Raw genomic sequence first — 20546 nt, 5'->3', positions numbered from 1 at the left:
CAAATATTCAGCTGAAACCACTCTCTTCAAAGTGACTGATGATTTCTTAATTGTCAAATCTAATGGTCTTTTTTGTAATCTTCATTCTTCTAGACCTCTCTAGAGCTTCTGACACTATCAATCATACTCTTTTTTTTCTAGGTTTTTATGATACTACTGTGCTTTGATTCTCTTCATATATGTCTGACTGCTCCTTCTCAGTCTCCTTTGCTGGATTTTAATCCACATCATTCCTATTAACTGTGGGGTATCCCACAAAGTTCTGGCTTGGTCTTCTTTTCTTCTCCTTCTTCTCTATTTCACTTAGTGAATAAGCCCCCATGGTTTCAGTCATTATCTCTCTGTTGATGATCTCAAATCCAGCACTAATCTCTCTCCTGATCTCCAGTCTAACATATCCACTGGACTTCTCAAACTGGATGTTCTGTAGACATATTAAACTCTGAACTCTGAACCTGAACTCATTATCCTTTCCCTCAAACCTTCCTTTCCTCTAATCTTTCCTATTTTTCAGAATGATGGAGGACAACACCAATTCAAATGAACTCCTCTGGCTAAGTTGTTGCCAAGTCCTATTGATTGTACCTTTGAAATAACTCAGGTATATGTCCCATTCCTTCCTCTGACAACTATTACCAATCTAGTGCAGGCCCCTATCACCTCATGCTTGGACTTTTGCAATAGTCTTTTAATACATCTCTCTGCTTTGTCTCTATTTACTCCAGTCCATCCTGCATCAGGTATCAAAATGATCTTCCTAAAGTTTAGATCTGACCACTTCACTTTCTTTTCCTATCAACTCCATTGGCTCTCTATTTCCCTCAAGATAAAACATAAAATCATCTGCTCTGTTTTTAAAGCCCTTCATAACTTTTTGATCTCTTCCAATTTTCCCAATCTTTTTATAAGTTATTCCTTTTCATTTAGTTTATAAGCCAGTGACATTTGCTATTCCTCCCAGAAGAAAACTCTTGTTTTCTGACTGAACATTTTCATTGTATTCCATGCATGAAATGCTTTCTCTCCTCCTCTGAATTTTGGATTCCCTGGTTTCCTTTAAGTCTCAGCTAAAATCTGACTTTCTGCAAGAATAGTTTCTGAGTATCCCTAATTGCTAGTGCCCTTTCCATTGAGATTATCTCCATTTTAATATATATATATATATATATATATTAATATATATATACACAATTATGCACAGGTAAGATATATATAGATAGATATATATTTACATATATCTATCTATATATATCTTACCTGTGCATAATTGTTTGCAACTTGTCTCACCATTAAATTGTGCGCTCCATGAGGATAGGGACTCTTTTTACTTTGCAAGGTTAGCACACTGTTCCCAACATAAATGCTTTTTTGACTTGACTTGGGAGCACTGACTGTCTTTGTATTTTCTGTGGTTAGCACAGTCCTGGCACAGAGTGGTGTTTGGGGCAATTGCACCTACTCAAACTGACTACTCAGAAGTCACTCCAAATGATGTACAGAAAGAATTTATTAGAATCTCGAGAAGTGGACCGTCCTGGCCTGTGGGCCCGGAAGGACAGCAAAGTTACCCACAGGAGGAGAGTCATTCACTTGAAGATGCTTGAAACTTTTATACATTTCAGACAAAGAACCCCCCCCCCAAATCCCACCCTCTATAGGTTGTGATTGGTTACATATATCCCCCTATTTGGTCAGTGGAATGCAGTGACAAAGGTGATATACAGCTTCGGCCACTTAATTCCTTCTTTGGACAATGGAATGCACAGTGCAGGGCTCATCTAACATCACGTGACTGGGGCCTATAGGCCTGAGCTACTTTAGTTAACAGTCTCTGATCGATATGTGCTTAATCTGTAAGTTCTTCACCTTTCCACACAGTGGGGATAGAGATTGTGACTGAATCTGTCTCAATTTGAGGGCTTTTCTACTATGCTCATTTTGATAGAGGTGGATCTTCTATGAGAAATATAGCAGTAATCATGAGGACCGCAGGTATTAGGAGTGTTATTGTTCTAACAATCTGTCAATGATCCTAAAGTCTCCTGGCTTTATGAATTGTATAGTATAACCCTAGAAACTTTGCTGACTGCCAGATACCAATCTGTTGGTCAGTTTCTGAGACAAATGGTGAGGTGCACACCAGACCAGTCCTCAGTTCTACCTCCGGGCCATAAAATTAGCATAGCAGTGATATGAACAAACAGATCTCTATCTTTTCCTATAAATTTGTCTTCTTGCTCTTGCTTTTTTTTGCTAAAATCCTTCTGAAACTTAGTCAGCTTCAATTGGCAGTACAATTACATTAAACTTTGCTCCTTGACTCGGAGATGGGTTTGAGCCTGCAAATTCTTTTGAGACACCTTGGGATACTAGTCCAAGACTCCAATCTTTTGAGGTCTCCTTCTGAACCTCAACAATTATATCGACACTTTTTCTGGACTTTACCTTAGTAGAGATGTGTCCAGACTATTAACTGTGGGGTATCCCACAAAGTTCTGGCTTGGCCTTCTTTTTTTCTCCTTCTCCTCTATTTCACTTAGTGAATCAGCCCCCATGGTTTCAGTGATTATCTCCCTTTACATTTTAATAATAGGATTTGAGATCCTTACATCGATCTCTTCCATCCAGAGGTTAGTGGCCGGGGTGGTGGCCAGTATGTATCGAAGCTGGGACAGAGTTCGGCCTTTATTGGCTTCCGGGCCAGCTCTCTATCCGTTGTGCTACCAGCAAGTTAATCAGCAAGTTAGTGCCAACGTGCTTTACACCATGCTGTGGCGCACCTACAGGTGCAAGGGATCCAAAAGTTGTTTTGGGTAACGAGCTTACATTTGAATGGAAAGGCAGCATGTACATATGAGGGTTTAATGGATACTCCAAGGCCCCAGGCCTTGGAGCCTGGCTGGAGCAGAAAAGCCAGTGATGGAGGACCCGAATCCCCATCCCATTTATTAAGTAATTGGATGAACCCCGAGGTGTGCACTCTTCAGCGGCTTCACTCTACAGGTTCAAAGAGATGACCCTTAAATCTGCGCCGAGGTGTCACGATCCACGTTTCCGGGCCCTCTCTCCTCGCTGGAGACCCCTTACAAGCGCCCTTCGAGAGCACCACGTGGTTGCAGATACAAGTACAAAGGGTGTGGGAGAGACGCGCAGGAAGCGCCCCCTCCAGGTCTCCAACGATCAATGGAGCAAAGAATCTCCATCTCAGCCCCTGAGGGGGGACGAAATAATTGCACCACGAGAATGAATGGTCCTTCCCCGTTTCCGTCGTTCACCTCCCGCCACGGCTAAAGAATTCTGGGAATGGTAGTTTCTTTTCCGAGGCACCCCCTTATCTGTGGTGGGGCCCGCCTTGGGAGTAAAAACTACAGCGTAGGGCGCATGCTCCACGCGGAACTCCGTACCGCCCAGCGTCGACCCCGCCTTGTTCCGCGCGCCCGCCTGCTCTCCCGCCCCCGCTAACATGGCGGCTCCTCTGGCCCTGGTGCTGGTGGCGGCTGTCACTGTGCGGGCTTTGCTCTTTCGCTCCAGCCTAGCCGACTTCATCTCCGAGAGGGTGGAAGTGGTGTCCCCGCTCAACGCCTGGAAACGAGGTGAGTCTGTGTTGGGCTGCTCCGCCTCCGGGCGCCGGGCCCCGGCCCCGCCCCCGCCCTGGCCCCTCCTCAGAGAGCCCCTCCAGGGGGAGGCTGGGAGGAGGAGAAGGCAGAGGCGCGCTGCGGGTCCCGTAGGCTTTGCTCCCCCTTCTCCCAGGGGTGAGTCCTCCCATCGGAGGACTGGGGACCGGGTGGGGAGCTTCGCGCCTCTACCACCCCGGACTGGGGAAAAGAGTCACTGAGCTTTGAAGGTAGACAGGGTGACCCCCGAGGCCGGGGCACGTTCTTAGCCCTTCTCTCCGTTCCCCTCTGGGTCTCCCCGGAAAGGCTGTCCGAGGCGAGAGCGGCCTAGAGCTCCAGGGCTGTGTGTTCTGTCTACTTTTCCTTACCTTCCCCGTCAAGGAAGAGGGAGTGGTCATCGAGGGAGGGGGCGTGTCTTGCGGAAGGGCTCCGCCCCCAGTGCGTGAGTCTGGATGGGGCACCTTCTGCTGGGCAGGGACCCCGGAACCCGGGCTTTGATGATTTCTAATTCTCCGTTTTCCGGGGAGGTTCGTGGTAGGGGCTATTGAGCGCTGAGACTCTAGAAAGGTGGGCCAGTTTGAGATAATCCCCCTACGATCCTCCTCGGGTGATAATTACTTCTGTTCCTTCTTCCATTCATTCAATGAAGCTTTTACTGCAAGGAATCCCTGTTCTTTGAGTGCATGGACAGGGCTATAGGCCACACACTTCTTAGAGCATCTGTAAAAATAAAGTATTAGAGTCGATGATTTCTAGGATTTCATTTTACTCTTTAATCCTTTGGTCCTAAAATTGAGAAAGGGCCAGTGCAGTTGTATATCAAAAATGGGCACTTGTTTGGAAATCCATGAAGAAGGGTCGGCAACATTTTTGAGGATAAAAGAAGAGAGAAATAGAAGTGTTGCTGTGGGAATACACGATAGACCAACTGGCCTAGGGTAGGAAATGCATGATGAGTTCCTGATACTTATCAAAATTCAATTTAAAAATATTTCTGATGCACCAATAAATGTGTGTTGATTGATAAGACGTTAGACTTGGAGACAGGAAAGCCTGGATTCATGTTCAGCTCTGACCCTTGCTATATTGTTTAATTTCTATATTAAATAAAGCTCCTGTATTTGGTGTGATTCTTATTGTGGAATCTGGAAGCTTTACATTTTGGCTATAGTGTTTCTATAGTCCTGAATTTCTTCCAGCTCTAGATTTTGGCTATAGTATTCCTATACTCCTAAATTTCTTTCAGGAGCTAACTGGCAGATTCATTTCCCCTTTGCCCTCAGGTTTTAAGACATCGGGGAAGTTTTCTTTTAGATTAAAATACATCTTGTTCATTTGTTTCAGTTGTGTCTGACTCTTCATTAACCCCATTTGAAATTTTCTTGGTAAAGATACTGGAATGGATTTTCATTTTCTTCTCCAGCTCATTTTATAGATAAAGAAACAGGGTTTAAGTGACTTGGCCAAGTGCACACAGCTGGTGAATTTGAACTCAGTTCTTATTCCAGGTCTCATGTTCTATCTACCTTACCACCTAGCTGCCCTGTCTAGGCTCTTTTTATTTTGTTCATGGTTTTCAGGGAATCAGTAATTCTTTTTTTTTTTTTTTTTTTTTTTTTCTGAGGTAATTGGGGTTAAGTGACTTGCCCAGGAAGTGTTAAGTCTCTGAGACCAGATTTGAACTCAGGTCCTCCTCAGGACTAGTGGGAATCAGTAATCTTAAACTTTTTTTCCTTGGTCTATTTTGCATGTCAGTTAATTTTGCTATGAGATGTCATAAAATTTCTTTTTTTTTAGCCTTGTTTTTTTTTTTATATTTCTTATTGATTTATATTTCTTTACTCTTTAATATTAGTATATGGAGTCATTGGCTTCTATTTGCTACATTCTGATTTTCAGAGAATTTGTTGTTTTGACAGGTTTTGTGCCTCTTGTCCTAAGCTATTCTTTCTATTCTTTCTTCTGTACCTCTCATTTCTTTTCATTTAAACTACTTTTTACAATTGAGGAAACTCAGCTAAACAGAGGTTAAAGTGACTTTCCAGAGTCATACATCTAATAATTGTCAGCAGCTATATTTGAACCCAGGTCTACCTAACTCCAGGCTCAGTACTTTATCCACTATGCTGTCACCTGCTTGGTACTTACACTCATTTCTATTTAAAATTTTTTCCTATAGTACTCTTATTGTATTTATAAAAATGCTTTTTAATTTTTTATACTCTTTTTAAAAACTTAGTAATGTTTTATTTTTCCAATTATATATAAATACAGTTTTCAACATTCATTTTTATAAGATTTTGAGTTCCAAATTTTCCTTCAATCCTCTCTTACCTTCCCCTTTAATACAGCAAGAAATCTGATTCAGGACATATGTGTATAATCATTTTAAACATATTTCCATACTAGTCACTTTGTGAAAGAAAAATTACATCAAAAGGGAGAAACCACAAGAAAGAAACAAGAAAACCCCCAATGGTGAAAATAGTATGCTTCAATTCATATTTAGTTTCATAGTGCTCTCTCTGGATGCACTTTGCATCCCTACTCTATTGAAATGGTCTTGGATCACTACATTGCTGAGAAGGGCAAAATCTATCATAGTTTTTTTTTTTTTTGCTGTATATATCACTTCTTTTTTTTTTTTTTTTTTTTTTTTTAATTTAATAGCCTTTTATTTACAGGATATATACATGGGTAACTTTACAGCATTAACAATTGCCAAACCTCTTGTTCCAATTTTTCACCTCTTACCCCCCCCACTCCCTCCCCTAAATGGCAGGATGACCAGTAGATGTTAAATATATTAAAATATAACTTAGATACACAATAAGTATACATGACCAAAACATTATTTTGCTGTACAAAAAGAATCAGACTCTGAATTATTGTACAATTAGCTTGTGAAGGAAATCTAAGATGCAGGCGTGCATAAATATAGGGATTGGGAATTCAATGTAATGGTTTTTAGTCATCTCCCAGAGTTCTTTTTCCGGGTATAGCTAGTTCAGTTCATTACTGCTCCATTAGAAATGAAAATCTATCATAGTTGATCATCATGCAATCTTCTTGTTACTGTGTACAGTATTCTCCTTGGGCTGTTCACTTCCACTCAGCAACAACTCATGTAGATCTTTCTAGGCTTTTCTGAAATTAGCCTGCTGCTCTCTTGTAGAACAATAGTATTGTTAGTCAGAAAACTGAGACACTAATACATTGCTGGTGGAGTTGTGAACTGAGCCAACCATTTTGGAGAACAATATGGAACAATGGCCAAAGGGCTATCAAACTGCATACCCTTTAATTCATCTGTGTTTCTACTGGGCTTATAAAAGAGATTGTAAAAAAGGGAAAAGAACCCACATGTGTAAAGATTTTTGTAGCAACCCTTTTTGTAGTGGCAAGGAACTGGAAACTGAGTGGATGCCTATCAATTGGGAAATACCTGAATAGATTATGGTATATGAATGTTATGGGATATTATTCTATAAGAAATGATCAGCAGGATGATTTTAGAGAAGCCTGGAGAGACCTACATGAATTGATGCTAAATGAAGTGAATAGAACCAAGAGAACATTGTACACAATAATAAGATTATATAATGATTAAATCTGATGAATTTCAACAAAGAGGTGGTTCAGCCAGTTCCAATGGTCTTGTGACGAAGAAAGCCATTTGCACCCAGAGAGAGAAATATGGGGACTAAAAGTGGATCACAATATATTATTTTCACTTTTTTTGTTGTTTGCTTGCATATTATTTTTTCTCATTTTCCTTTTTGATCTGATTTTTTTTTTTTTTTTTGTGCAACATGATAATTGTGGAAATATGTGTAGAATTGCACATGTTTAACGGATATTGAATTATTTGCCGTCTAGAGAAGGAGATGAAGGGAAGGGAGGAAGGAAAAAGTTTGGAACAGAAATTTTGCAAGGGTGAATGTTAAAAATTATCAATGCATATGTTTTGAAAATAAAAAGCTTTAATTAAAAAAAGAACAATAATATTCTATTACATTCATATATCATCATTTATTTTGGGCATTCACTCAATTTTCAATTTCTTTCTACCAGAAAAAGGACTGCTACAAAGATTTTTGTACATGTGGATCTTTTTCCATCTTTGAGATACAGAGTCAGTAGTGATATTGCTGGATCAAAGGGTATGCACATAAACTCTAACTTCATCTTTTCCAAGAACTATAGTTGAATTTATGCACAAGTCGAGTTTATGTTTGAAGTTTTGCTGGCAGATATTTGTAGCTAGTGACTTAGTGGATACAATTTTGGGCTTAGAGTCAGGAAGACCTGAGTTCAAATTTGGCTTCAGACACTTACTAGTTCATGTGATCTTGGGCAAGTCACTTAACCTCTATTTGCCTGGTATTTGATAGGTGTAGTTTGAATGCTACTTCCCTTTCTTTTTTCTCCATTTTGGATGTCTCTTCCTGCTTTATATCTTAAGCTTCCTTATAACCATAATGGCTTTTTATAGTGGTATTCTTTTTTTGTTTGTTTGTTCATTCTTCCAACCTCTTTTCTTGACTTTAAATTTGATATTAAGACCAGGCTATATGCACGTTTAAAGAGAAGGTCTGAATTGGTCTTTTGCTACTTTCTTAGGGGTGATAATGAGTGTTGTGTTATTCCAGATTCTCAATAATGTTATACACGTTAGGAACTTACAGGTTTTGAGTGCTTACAAAGTAGTCAGAGCCATAGCAAAATTTGATCATTGAGCCCCCAGTCTGAACTTTGCAATTTCCTGGTTTGTGTTTGGGTCTAAGTAACAATGAAATATTACTAGACTCAGCTACTGTCAGGATCTGGAAAGCTACTGGTTTACATTCACTGAACTGTAGGCTAGAATAAATGTACCAAATCCTCTTTGGTTTGGAATTACTGTTCTGATTATTCCTTTACAGATTTCTACTTGGATTAGAAGTTGGAGCTGAGGCCCCACTTTTGTTCTAGGGTCTAAGCCACAAAATTGCTGCTTTTTTCTGAACTCCCTCCCTGTTTGATATACGTGCACAGGCTAGGATGCAGCCTTTTCCTCATTGGACACAGTTTACTTCCCCAATCTGTTCTGAAACTATTGATTCAAGCTAATATTTGGCACCGGTTCCTATACCCCACAGGAGATGGGGATCTGAGACCTCATCTTTTCTTTGAGCATCTCCTGACCAGACCCCATCCTGTATCTCTATAGGCCTCTCTGTTTCCTTATGCTGAATTGGACTGGATAAATAACTCATCATAATATTATCTCTTTTAAGTTTTTTGATTTTTTTGATTAGGATTAGGATTAGATCTATTTGGAGTGCATTTTGTAGATCTATTGGAGTATGTACTTCATATCACCTTTACTCTGCTTTCTAATTAATTTTTGATTTGCTTTACTAATAGTTTTATTCTTCAAAAGCAGAATAAATAGATGAGAGACACTAGATTGCTAATATAGATTAATGTTTTTAAAAACCCATATTTTTATTGATATTTTGGCTTTTTTTTTTCAATGCCTAGATTTTTTATCTTTTTCTTTTCCCTTTCTAGATTATTCCTTAGAACAAAGAATTTAAAAAAGAAAAAAGATTTTAAAAATCAACAGAACTGATCAGTATATTGAAAAATAACTTGTTTTATACAGTATTCTATAATTCTGCAGAGGAGTTGAAGGAGGCATCTTCTCATGTCTCTTCTTTGGGGCCATGTTTCGTTTTTTTATTATTTCCCAACATTTAGCTTCACTTATTTTGTTGTAATTGTTTTTTCCATTTATGTTGATGTTATCTTGTTTATTTATTGTTTTCCTGGCTCTGCTTATTTTGTATCTGCTCATGTAAATTTTTCTGTACTTTTATGTTTATCATATTTGTCTTTTCTTATTTCATGGTAATCTTTTACTTTTCTGTATCATAATTTGTTTAATTATTTCTCCATTAATCATCTGCTTTTTTTTTTCTTTGTTAGCAAAAAAAAAAAAAATACTGCTGTAAATATTTTGTTTTGTGTGGAGTTTTTCTTTTTGTTAACTGCTTTGGGAACATATGGCTAGTGATAAGTTTTAATTCATAAGGAGAATCTGGTTGATGAAGTGGATTTAAGAATCTTAGATGTCATTTTAGAGTTGGGAAATCTGGGTATAGGTAAGAGTTTCCTAGTTTATAGTAAAACAGATTTTTTAAAGTAAAGGTAAAAAGTTAGTTGGAGTATATGACCCTAAGAAGGAAATTTATTCAAGAGGGATTGATAAGAGGCCAAGAACATAGTTGAGAATAACACAGATGAGGAGAGATGTGTAAAGAAGTTTCTTTTATACTTGTTGGAGAATTATCTGATGAGTTTTTTTTTTTTTTATTTAATGCACTTTTACTTCTAAAAATTGTTGTGTCTTTTGGAATTGTCCTAGATCATTATTGTATTGCTGAGAAGAGCAAAACCTATTAAAGTTGTGTTTTTCACACAATGTTGCTATTACTGTGTCAATGTTTTCCTAGTTCTGCTAACTTAATTCAATATCAGTTTATATAAATCTTGCCAATTTTTTTCTGAAATCTGCCTGCTCATCATTTCCTATAAAACAATATCACATTACATTCTTATATCACTTATTGATTGATGGCTTTTAAAAAACATTGCACTTTCCAGTAACCCCCACCTATGTAAAAATTACACCTTTAGCAAAGAGGTATAGTTAAACAAAATAACATATTGGTCATCTAAGACAAATTATGCCTTATTCTGTAGCCATAATCTTACCATCTCACTGCTGAAGGAGGGAGGAATATATATTTCACCATCAGTACTCTGAATTCACAGAGTTCTGTGATCAATGTTTTCCTTTACATTATTATGATTCTTGAGTAAATTGTTATCTTGGCTCTGTTTAACTAATTCTATTCATATGTCTGACCAAATTTTTCTTAATTTTTCATATTTTTTCTTTGCTTTCTGATGCACTAATATACTATTACATTTTGTTCAATTTGTTCAATTATTCTTAAATTAATTGAGACCTACTTTGTATCCAGTTTTTCTAAATAATAAAAAGTGCTGTTATAAATATTTTTGTCTGTAGGAACTGTTCCTATTGTTTTTTTTTTTTTTTAAGACCCTCCTATCACCTTTTCCCCATTCAAAAAAAAAAAGGTAAAAAAAACAAAATCCTTGTAACACATATAATTGTATTATATATATAATTGACATAGTCAAGACAAATTAATTCATGGATTAGTCATGTTCAAAATATGTTTCATTCTGTACCTGAGTGCTTCACCTCTCTATTAGGAGTAGGATAATATACTTCCTGTTTTACACAGTTTCAACTTCCTTGGGAATATAAGCCCTTATTGGCTTTATGAAGTCAAAGAGTATATTCATTTCAGAAAATTTTCTTGGGTAATTCCAAATTGTTTTCCAGAATAGTTTGGCCAGTTCTTTTTCTTTGTTTTTTTTTTTTTTTTTAATTAAAGCTTTTTATTTTCAAAATATATGCATGGATAATTTTCAGCGTTCCCCCTTGCAAAACCTTTATTCCCTTTTTTTCCCCTCCTTTTCCCCCACCCCTTTTTCTAGATGACAAGTAATCCAATATATGTTAAATATGTGCGATTCTTCTGTACGTGTTTCCACAATTATCATGCTGCACAAGAAAAATCATATCAAAAAAGGAAAAAAATGAAAAAGAAAACAAAATACAAGCCAATAACAACAAAAAAAGTGAAAATATTATGTTGTGATCCACACTCAGTTGAAGATGACTCTCTTTATCACAAGACCATTAAAACTGGCCCGAATCATCTCATTGTTGAAGAGAACCATGTCCATCAGAATTGGTCATTATATAATCTTGCTGTTGCTGGGTATAATGGTCTCCTGGTTCTGCTCATTTCACTTAGCATCAGTTCATGTTCATCTCTCCAGGCCTCTCTGAAATCATCTTGCTGATCATTTTTTATTTTTCCTTTTTTTTTTTTTAATGTATTAATATACTGTTATGTTAATATACTATAATTTGTTCAACTATGCTCGAATTAATTGAGAAATTGAGAAAATAGTATTTCATAACATTTATATACCATAACTTGTTTAGACATTCGCCAACTGATGGGCATCCACTCAGTTTCCAGTTTCTTGTTTGGACAGTTCTTAACTATTAGCTAACCTTTCCAATCTTTATTATTTTTACCTCGTTATCTTTGCTGATCTGATAAGTTTATGTCTTTTTGCAACAAAATCCTGAAAGTCTGGCAGTTGTATGTCTATTTTTTTTTTTTTGTTCAGATTATGCTTACCTTTGCTGTATATGATATTTTTGGTTGTGATAACATACAATTTTTTAAAGAAGACTGAGGAAGGGGCAGCTAGGTGGTGTAGTGGATAGAGTACCATCCCTGAAGTCAGGAGGAACTGAGTTCAAATCAAAATCAAATCTCAAACACTTAATACTTCCTAGCTATGTGATCCTGGGCAAGTCACTTAATCCCAGTTGCCTCAGCAAAAAAAAGAAAAAAAAAGTTGAAGAAAAAAATCAGTAAAACCAAATAATACATTGAAGACTGAAATTATATGCAGTATCTCATCTCTTCAAAGAAGTGCAATGGGGGCATTTTTTCATATATCTCCTTTGGATCTTGTTCTTTGTAATTTTGCAACAGTTACTTTTGGATTGTTAAACTTATTTTTCCAGTTACATTGTTGTCATCATTATTTATATTGTGCTTACTATGCTTTTCATCAGATCATGTAAAATTTCTCATGTTTCTCTGCATTCATCATATTTATTGTTTTTTTAGCATGGTAATATTCTATTCCATTCATTTGCCACAGTTTATTTAGCCATTCCCAAAATGTATTTACTTTATTTACAATTCTTTGCCATCACAAAAAAATGCTATTATAAATAGTTTCGTATATATATATAGTGACTTTCTTCATATCAGTGGTTTTCTTGGAATGCCCACTAGTAGAATCTTAGTGTAAAAGGATATGAACATTTTAATTAGTTTATTTGCATAATTCCAAATTATTTTCCAAAATGGTTATACTGATTCATAGCTTCACCCTCTAACATTGACTATTCCTATCCATCATCTATGCCAATTTTCTGGATGTGAGTGAAACTTAAGGGTTGTTTTAATTTGCATTTTTCTTATAAGTGATTAGGAGCATTCTTTCTTATGGTTGATAGCTTGCAGTTCTACTTTTGAGAACTGTTTATATCTTTTGACCAGTTATGTCATGGGGAATGGTTTTTGAAATGTTAGTTTTTAAATATATTTTATAAATCAAGCCATTCTCCAATTGATAAATGGTCAAAGGATATGAACAGACAATTTTCAGATGATGAAATTGAAACTATTACCACTCATATGAAAGTGTTCCAAATCACTATTGATCAGAGAAATGCAAATTAAGACAACTCTGAGATAGCACTACACACCTGTCAGATTGGCTAGAATGAAAGGGAAAGATAACGTGGAATGTTGGAGGGGATGTGGGAAAACAGGGACACTGATACATTGTTGGTGGAATTGTGAACACATCCAGCCATTCTGGAGAGCAATTTGCAACTGTGCTCAAAAAGTTATCAAACTGTGCATACCCTTTGATCCAGCAGTGTTTCTACTGGGCTTATACCCCAAAGAGATACTAAAGAAGGGAAAGGGACCTGTATGTGCCAAAATGTTTGTGGCAGTCCTCTTTGTAGTGGCCAGAAGCTGGAAAATGAATGGATGCCCATCAATTGGAGAATGGTCGAGTAAATTGTGGTATATGAATATTATGGAATATTATTGTTCTGTAAAAAACGACCAGCAGGATGAATATAGAGAGGATTGGTGAGACTTACATGAACTGATGCTGAGTGAAATGAGCAGAACCAGGAGATCATTATATACCTCAACAACAATACTGTATGAGGATGTATTCTGATGGAAGTAGATTTCTTCGACAAAGAGAAGATCTAACTTAGTTTCAATTTATCAAGGATGGACAGAAGCAGCTACACCCAAAGAAAGAACACTAGGAAATGAATGTAAACTGCTTGCATTTTTGTTCTTCTTCCCGGGTTATTTATACCTTCTAAATCCAATTCTCCCTGAGCAACAAGAGAACTGTTCAGTTCTGCACACATATATTGTATCCAAGATCTACTGTAACCTATTTAACATGTGTAGGACTGCTTGCCATCTGGGGGAGGGGGTGGAGAGAAGGAGGGGGAAAGTTGGAACAGAAGTGAGTGCAAGGGATAATGTTGTAAAAAATTACCCTGGCATGGGTTCTGTCAATAAAAAGTTATTAAAAATAAAAAAGTATTGGATAACAAAAAATTAAAAAATTAAAAAATATATATTTTATATATCTTGGGTAAAAAAACTCTTATCTGAGAAATTTTATATAAAGATTTTCCCTCATTTATTTTCCTTCTTATCCTGCATACGTTCCTTTTTTGTTTAGTAGCTTTTCAGTTTCACATAATTAAAATTATTAATTTTATCTTTTGTAATTGCCTCTCTCCTTTGTTTAAGAATACATCTCTTACCTGTAGTCATGAAAAGTATGTAATCTGCCCTAATTTTATGATGTTAAATATTAAAGTCACATAGCCCTATAGAATTTATTGTCAGGGAAAATGGCATAGGATATGGCTCAAGCCCAATTTTTTCCAGTTTGTTTCCCAGTTTTCCTAGCATTTTTTAAAAAATCAGATAGTTCATTTCTATGTGTCCTACATTTTTATTGCATTTTCTTAGTAATTTATGTATGCTTTCAAATGAATGGTGAGACTAAAGGCAGATACTTATATTAATTTCCATAACACATTATTAAAATGCCTATTAGTTGTTATTTATTACTCTTAAGATAAAATAACAGATAGAGATTCCTGGGTTGTTTGCCTCCTGATAGGGTCACCAGCCTGGGAGGTTCAAAAAGTTGATTTTTACCATTCAGATGGCAATGCTCAAGTTTTAGGGAGACTGAATGATTATGTTCATTAGATAATCTTAAATGCCAATTTTGAAATTTACATGGAGAAATATAATTGCAATAGGAGTTTGGAGAGATAAAGGGAGAAAGTCAGGGACAGATATTTGGTGGTGATGAGAGAAAGATGTTTTTGTTAATGCCAGTTGATCACTGTGTTCTTTTCTCAGTAGATAGAAATGGAATTACAATTGGAAGGTTTCATAGGGAGTAGACTTGGAGAAAAAGGACTTGTGACGTTTTAGTGGATGGTCTTAACTTTTGGGATATTTATACTTGCTAAACAGATCAGATTTCTTGAATCAATCTACAGTAACACTGTGATTTCTATTTTGCACTTTGGACTCTCAGTTCAACAAACATAGGTGCTACCATGTGCAAGGTACTGTGTTAGGTATTGGGGAATACAATGAGAAAAATGAGCCTTTTTTCTCAAGGAACATTTTGGGTGTATGGTAAAAATGTACATAAGTAACTGTGTCCAAAATACATAAAAGGTAAATAAAAAGCAATTTCAAGAGCCAGAAAGGGCTGGAAGGATCAGGAAAAGCTCTCCAATAGGAGCTGACATTTAAGTAGTGCCAGTGCTTTGAAGAAAAGTAAGGATTCCACAGAATGGAGAGATAAGCATTCTGTGCCTGGAATCTGCAAAGTCAAGTAAGCTGATGGGAAGTAGCTAGGAAGTCCAATTTGACTAAGATGGAGAGTTCAGTGAGACTCCATGTAAACCACTTCTCTTATGATGGCCTTGTTGTCTTTTTAAAAATTAAGTTATAAGTTAAGTTTGATGAGATTCAAGAGATAGCCACATTTCTTTGATGAAATTTGGGAAGCACTCTTATGTCTTATCAGCAACAGAGTTATAAACCATTACAAAGGGTAATTTTTTTTTTTGTTTTGTTTATTATAGCTTTTTATTGACAAAACATGCATGGGTAATTTTTCAACATTGACCCTTGCAAAAACTTTTGTTCCAACTTTTCCCTTCCTTCCCTCCACTCCCTCCCCTAGACGGCAGGTAGTCCCATACATGTTAAATACGTTAAAGTATATGTTAAATACAATATATGTATACATATTTATACAGTTATCTTGCTGTATATACAAAAGGTAATTTAAAAAAAAAGTTGTTCCCAAATTCTAGAGATGCTGACATTTGGGACACTTGTATTTCACTAATACACTGTCTATATAGAAGTTGCCTTTTACATTCATAATCCCAAAGAGATAGCATTGATGTTTCCACAAAACCAGTTTGGGCCTATTGGATAAATTAATATAGTCAGTGAAATAGTATTGTAGAATCCTAAAGCTGACTGGAACTTAGATTTCACCTAGCCTAATTCCCTGACTAACTAATGAGTCTCCTTAACATTGTCTTTAAAAAGTGGCCATTTAATCTTTGCTTGAATACTTTCAAGCCCCTTATCTCATAAGGCAACACATTGAAGTTTTGTATGATTCTGGTGACTAATGTGAACATTTATGTTGTCTTATCCTAGATCTGATGTCATGAAGAACAGTTGTAGATGTGTCTAGTATGAGAAAGTCAGTGAAGATTTTACAGGTCTGTGAAAACAGGTATATCCCAGTATGGTTTTTGAAATTTCTCTTTAGGCAATCATACTTAGTTATTTTCTTAATGATCTCTATACGACCTATTGGAATATATGTGATTTAGTTAATAATATTTATGCTTTTCAAAATAAACTTATTTCAGAGAAGTATAAAATAATGGTTAGTGGCTATCAAATTGTGCATACCCTTGATCCAGCAGTGTCTCTATTGAGTGTGTATCACATAAAGATCATAAAAGAGGGAAAAGGAGTCACATGTGCAAAAATGTTTGCAACAGCCCTTTTTATGGTGAGAAGGATCTGGAAATTGAGTGGATGTCTATCAGTTGGGGAATGGCAAAATATGTCAAGGTATATAAAGATAATGGAATATTATCATTCTGTAAGAAATGATGAACAGGCTGATTTCAGAAAAGTCTGTAAAGATTTACATGAACTGATGCTAAGTGAAGTGATCAGAACCTTGAAAACATTGTATACAATAATAAGATTGTACAGTGATCAACTGGGATGGACTTGTTCTTTTCAACAATGAGGTGATTTAAGGCAGTTCCAGTAGACTTGTGATAGTGATGGCAAGTGCCATCTACATCCAGAGAGAGAACTATGGAGACTGAATGTGGATCAAAACATAATGTTTTTTTTTTTTTAATTTTCTTTTTTTAATTTTTATTTAATAGCCTTTTATTTACAGGATATATACATGGGTAACTTTACAGCATTAACAATTGCCAAACCTCTTGTTCCAATTTTTCACCTCTTACCCCCCGCACCCCCTCCCCTAGATGGCAGGATGACCAGTAGATGTTAAATATATTAAAATATAAATTAGATACACAATAAGTATACATGACCAAAACGTTATTTTGCTGTACAAAAAGAATCAGACTCTGAAATATTGTACAATTAGCTTGTGAAGGAAATCAAAAATGCATGTGTGCATAAATATAGGGATTGGGAATTCAATGTAATGGTTTTTAGTCATCTCCCAGAGTTCTTTTTCTGGGCATAGCTGGTTCAGTTCATTACTGCTCCATTGGAAATGATTTGGTTGATCTCGTTGCTGAGGATGGCCTGGTCCATCAGAACTGGTCATCATATAGTATTGCAAAACATAATGTTTTCAACCCCCCCCCCTTTTTTTTTTTTTTTTTTTTTTGGTAGTGGTGTTTCTTTGGTTTTATTCCTTATTTTTTTTCTTTTGATCTGATTGTGTGTGTGTGTGTGTGTGCGCGCGCGCGTGCGTGCAGTATGATAAATATGTTCAAAAGAATTGTACATGTTTAACCTATATCTGATTGCTTGATGTCTTGGTGAGAGGGGACAGGGGAAAGATGTAGAACAATTTGTAACACAAGATTTTGCAAAGGTGAATGTTGAAAGCTATATTTGCATGCATTTGAAATTAAATTCTATTAAAATTAAAACAAAAGTTTTAGTGGTGGGAAAAAAGGAAAAAAATATAACAATGCCTAGTATTTTCTTAAATTCTTCTGGCCAAATAAGTAGCTCATTTTTTAGTTGTTTTTTCTTAATGATTATAATATTTTATGGAGACATTTGTGACAGTCACTACTTGTGTATGCTATTTAGCAATGTTTATTTTTTAACATATTCAAAACCTGGATGATATAGTTGTTCAATATTGTGAAAAATGTAATTGGTGCAAGAAAAATTAATTAGGTAAAGGAATGGACTGATGAAATATCTTGAGTATAGTACTGTTGCATTCAAAATGAATGATATAATCATAAAATCTCAGGGCAGAACAGTTATTTTTAATCTTGAGTTAGTGTACTTAAAAATTTTTTTATAAGTTTATTTCAATAGAATTAGTTTTTTTTGTAACCCTGTGTTTTATTTTATACATTTAATAGGCTTTATTAGACTGTCATGATTTAAAAAAAGTTAAGAACCACTGATGTAGACCATAGCATGAATGGCTTTAGTGATATCCCCAACAAATGGACATATATATATTCTCCACTTAAACTTTTGTACCAAAGGACAATTTGCTCTGTCATAAGATAGCTCATATGATTTTCAGGCAGCCATAACTTAACAATTAGAATTGTTCAATAGTGGCAGTTCTTTTTTTATATTAAGTTTAAAAATCTTATCTCCCAGAAATTTTCACCCTGTGGTCTTAATTTTCCCTGGAGCTCAGTAGAGTCACAGAACTAGAAGTACATCAGAGGCTTATAATAGAATCCCTCCATAGTTGAGTCTCCAAAATCCCCCCAAAACAACCATCCAACTTTCCTTTAAAGACCCTAAATAAGGGATAAATTCCTACCTTCTGAGACACTACATTGTAGTTGTTGTTTTTGACAATTTCTAGCACAAAACTGTGTAACTTCCATACATATTTTTAGTTTTCATGATTGGTGTCAAGCAACACAGATATTATGCTTCTTCCACATGGTAGCTCTTCAGAATACTTCGGGAGAGCTCTATTGATCCCTCTAAATCTACTCTTCTGTCCTCTACCATCTTGGTAGTCCTTATCTAAAAGTGCTCCAATATATTAATATCCTTAACCTGTGGTAAATAGAAATAAACACAATACTTCAGCTTTAGTCTAACCAGGGTAGAGTCTTTTTTGATTTCTTTGTTGTGTTGTCATTTTATGCTTTTTCAATTCTGTCTTAAAAGAAGAGGTGGCCTATCTCCTTCCTGAGACAAATCCTTCTAGTGTACAAGTGATTCTGCTTCATTGTTTCAAATTCTGTTGTCATCCTCATTTTCACTTTTATCATCAGTATCTTCTTATCTGCTGTCTACTTTCTTAATGTCTACAAACTTACCCATGTGTCTCCCATGCTCAGAAACTTTCACTTAATCCATCTTTCACCAGTAGCTATCACCTTCTAAATCTCTTTACTTTTGCAATTAAATTTGAGAAATCCATCATTCAACCCCACTTTCTCCAAAGTTACTACTAATGTATTAGTTGCCAAATCTAATAACCTCTAACTCCTTAACCCCTTAGCCTTTGACACTGTTGTTTACCCTCTTTTCGAGGTTTTCAGGACATTACTCTTTCTTAATTATCTTCTTACTTATCTAGCTGTTTCTTCTCTGTTTTCTTTACTTTATCCATATCATGCTCACTAATTGTGGGTGTCCCACAGGGTTCTGCCCTAGCCCCTTTTTCCTTCATCTGCTCAAACCTTATACTGTTTCACTGATATCAGTTGTTGTGGATTCATTATCTTTTTTATGCTGATGATTCTTAGATCTACTTATCCAGCCCTAACTTCTTTGGGGATGTCCAGTCTCACATCTCCAGTTGCCTATTGAACATCTTAAATTAACTATTGTTCAAATTTGATCTCTGATCTAATTATCTTTCCCCCAAGTCCTTCCTCTTACTGTTGAGGGTACCACTCTGTTATTTAGGCTCCCAACTTGTGTCATCTTTGACTCTGTTATTATCTGTATCAAATTTATAGTTAAGGCCCTATTGATTTTGTCTTGTAACAAATCTTGTAACTCTCTTATCTTCTTTGACACTGCCACCTCCTTAGTGCAGATTTCACCTCATGCTTGGACTTTTGCTGTAGCCTTTTGACTTTTGAACCTCACTGCCTCAAGCTTCCTTAACCTCTTTAGTCCATTCTACCATCAGCTGATAAAGATCTTTCCTGAGTGTAGGTCTGACCTTGTCACTTTCCCCTACAGCACTCCCTCCTTCCTTCCCTCCCCCCCTCCCCCCCACTTAGTGACTCTAACATTTCCATGATCTAATGTAAAATCTTTTATATACCAAGTCCTTGGTAACCTTTCCACTTCCTATCTTTCTAATTCCCTTATATTTTGTATATGCCAATAACAATTGGCTGCCTTGCTATTCCTGAAGCAAGACAAATTTTTTTTAAAATTCTGGGCATTTTCACTGGCTGTCCCCCAGTCCTATACTACATCTCTTCTCTCAGGGATATCTAAAATAAAACTCATTATTTTTTTTTCCCCGAACACATAATTTCTAATTTCCCTTTTTTCTGCCAGTCGTACTACCTCCTTCCAAAATCACTCAGATTTGCAACTTCTGAATCTATTCTGCTACTTCTATTCTACTTCTACTATTTATTCCCTCTTACCTCACACATCCAGTCATTGCCAACTCTTGTTAATTCTTTCTCCATTTTACTTGCATCTGTCCCCTTTCTACTTGTATGGTGACACCCTCCCTCGAATTCAGGGCCTCGTCATCTCATCTGAATTATTGCATTAGCCTCCTAAATTAGTCATCCTGTATTGAAATTTTCCTTTTTCTAATATATCCTCCACATGTTACCATAATGATGTTTTAAATTAATGTACAAATACATCCTTGTCACCTGCTAGTAAACGCCACTGTTTC

General features: G+C 36.1%; 1 protein-coding gene across 2 annotated transcripts in view; it reads left to right on the top strand.

The window, feature by feature from the left end:
• Window positions 1-3420: 3420 nt before the first annotated feature.
• Window positions 3421-20546, top strand: part of PIGU (phosphatidylinositol glycan anchor biosynthesis class U) — a 104946-nt gene continuing 87820 nt past the window's right edge. The window contains exons 1-2 of one of the 2 annotated variants that reach the window (XM_031953882.1): window positions 3504-3593; window positions 16106-16170. Coding sequence is in view for 1 of the 2 variants with exons in the window: in XM_003756925.4 (XP_003756973.1) it covers window positions 3464-3593 (130 nt within the window). In the remaining variant the exon portion in view is untranslated. Of the gene's footprint in view, window positions 3594-16105; window positions 16171-20546 lie in introns of both variants that reach the window. The other variant, XM_003756925.4, reaches the window with a different exon arrangement.

This window comes from Sarcophilus harrisii, chromosome 2 (assembly GCF_902635505.1).
Source record: "Sarcophilus harrisii chromosome 2, mSarHar1.11, whole genome shotgun sequence".
NCBI lineage: Eukaryota > Metazoa > Chordata > Mammalia > Dasyuromorphia > Dasyuridae > Sarcophilus > Sarcophilus harrisii.
The sequence above is the reverse complement of the archived record's forward strand: the minus strand, read 5'-3'. Positions and strand labels throughout refer to the sequence as shown.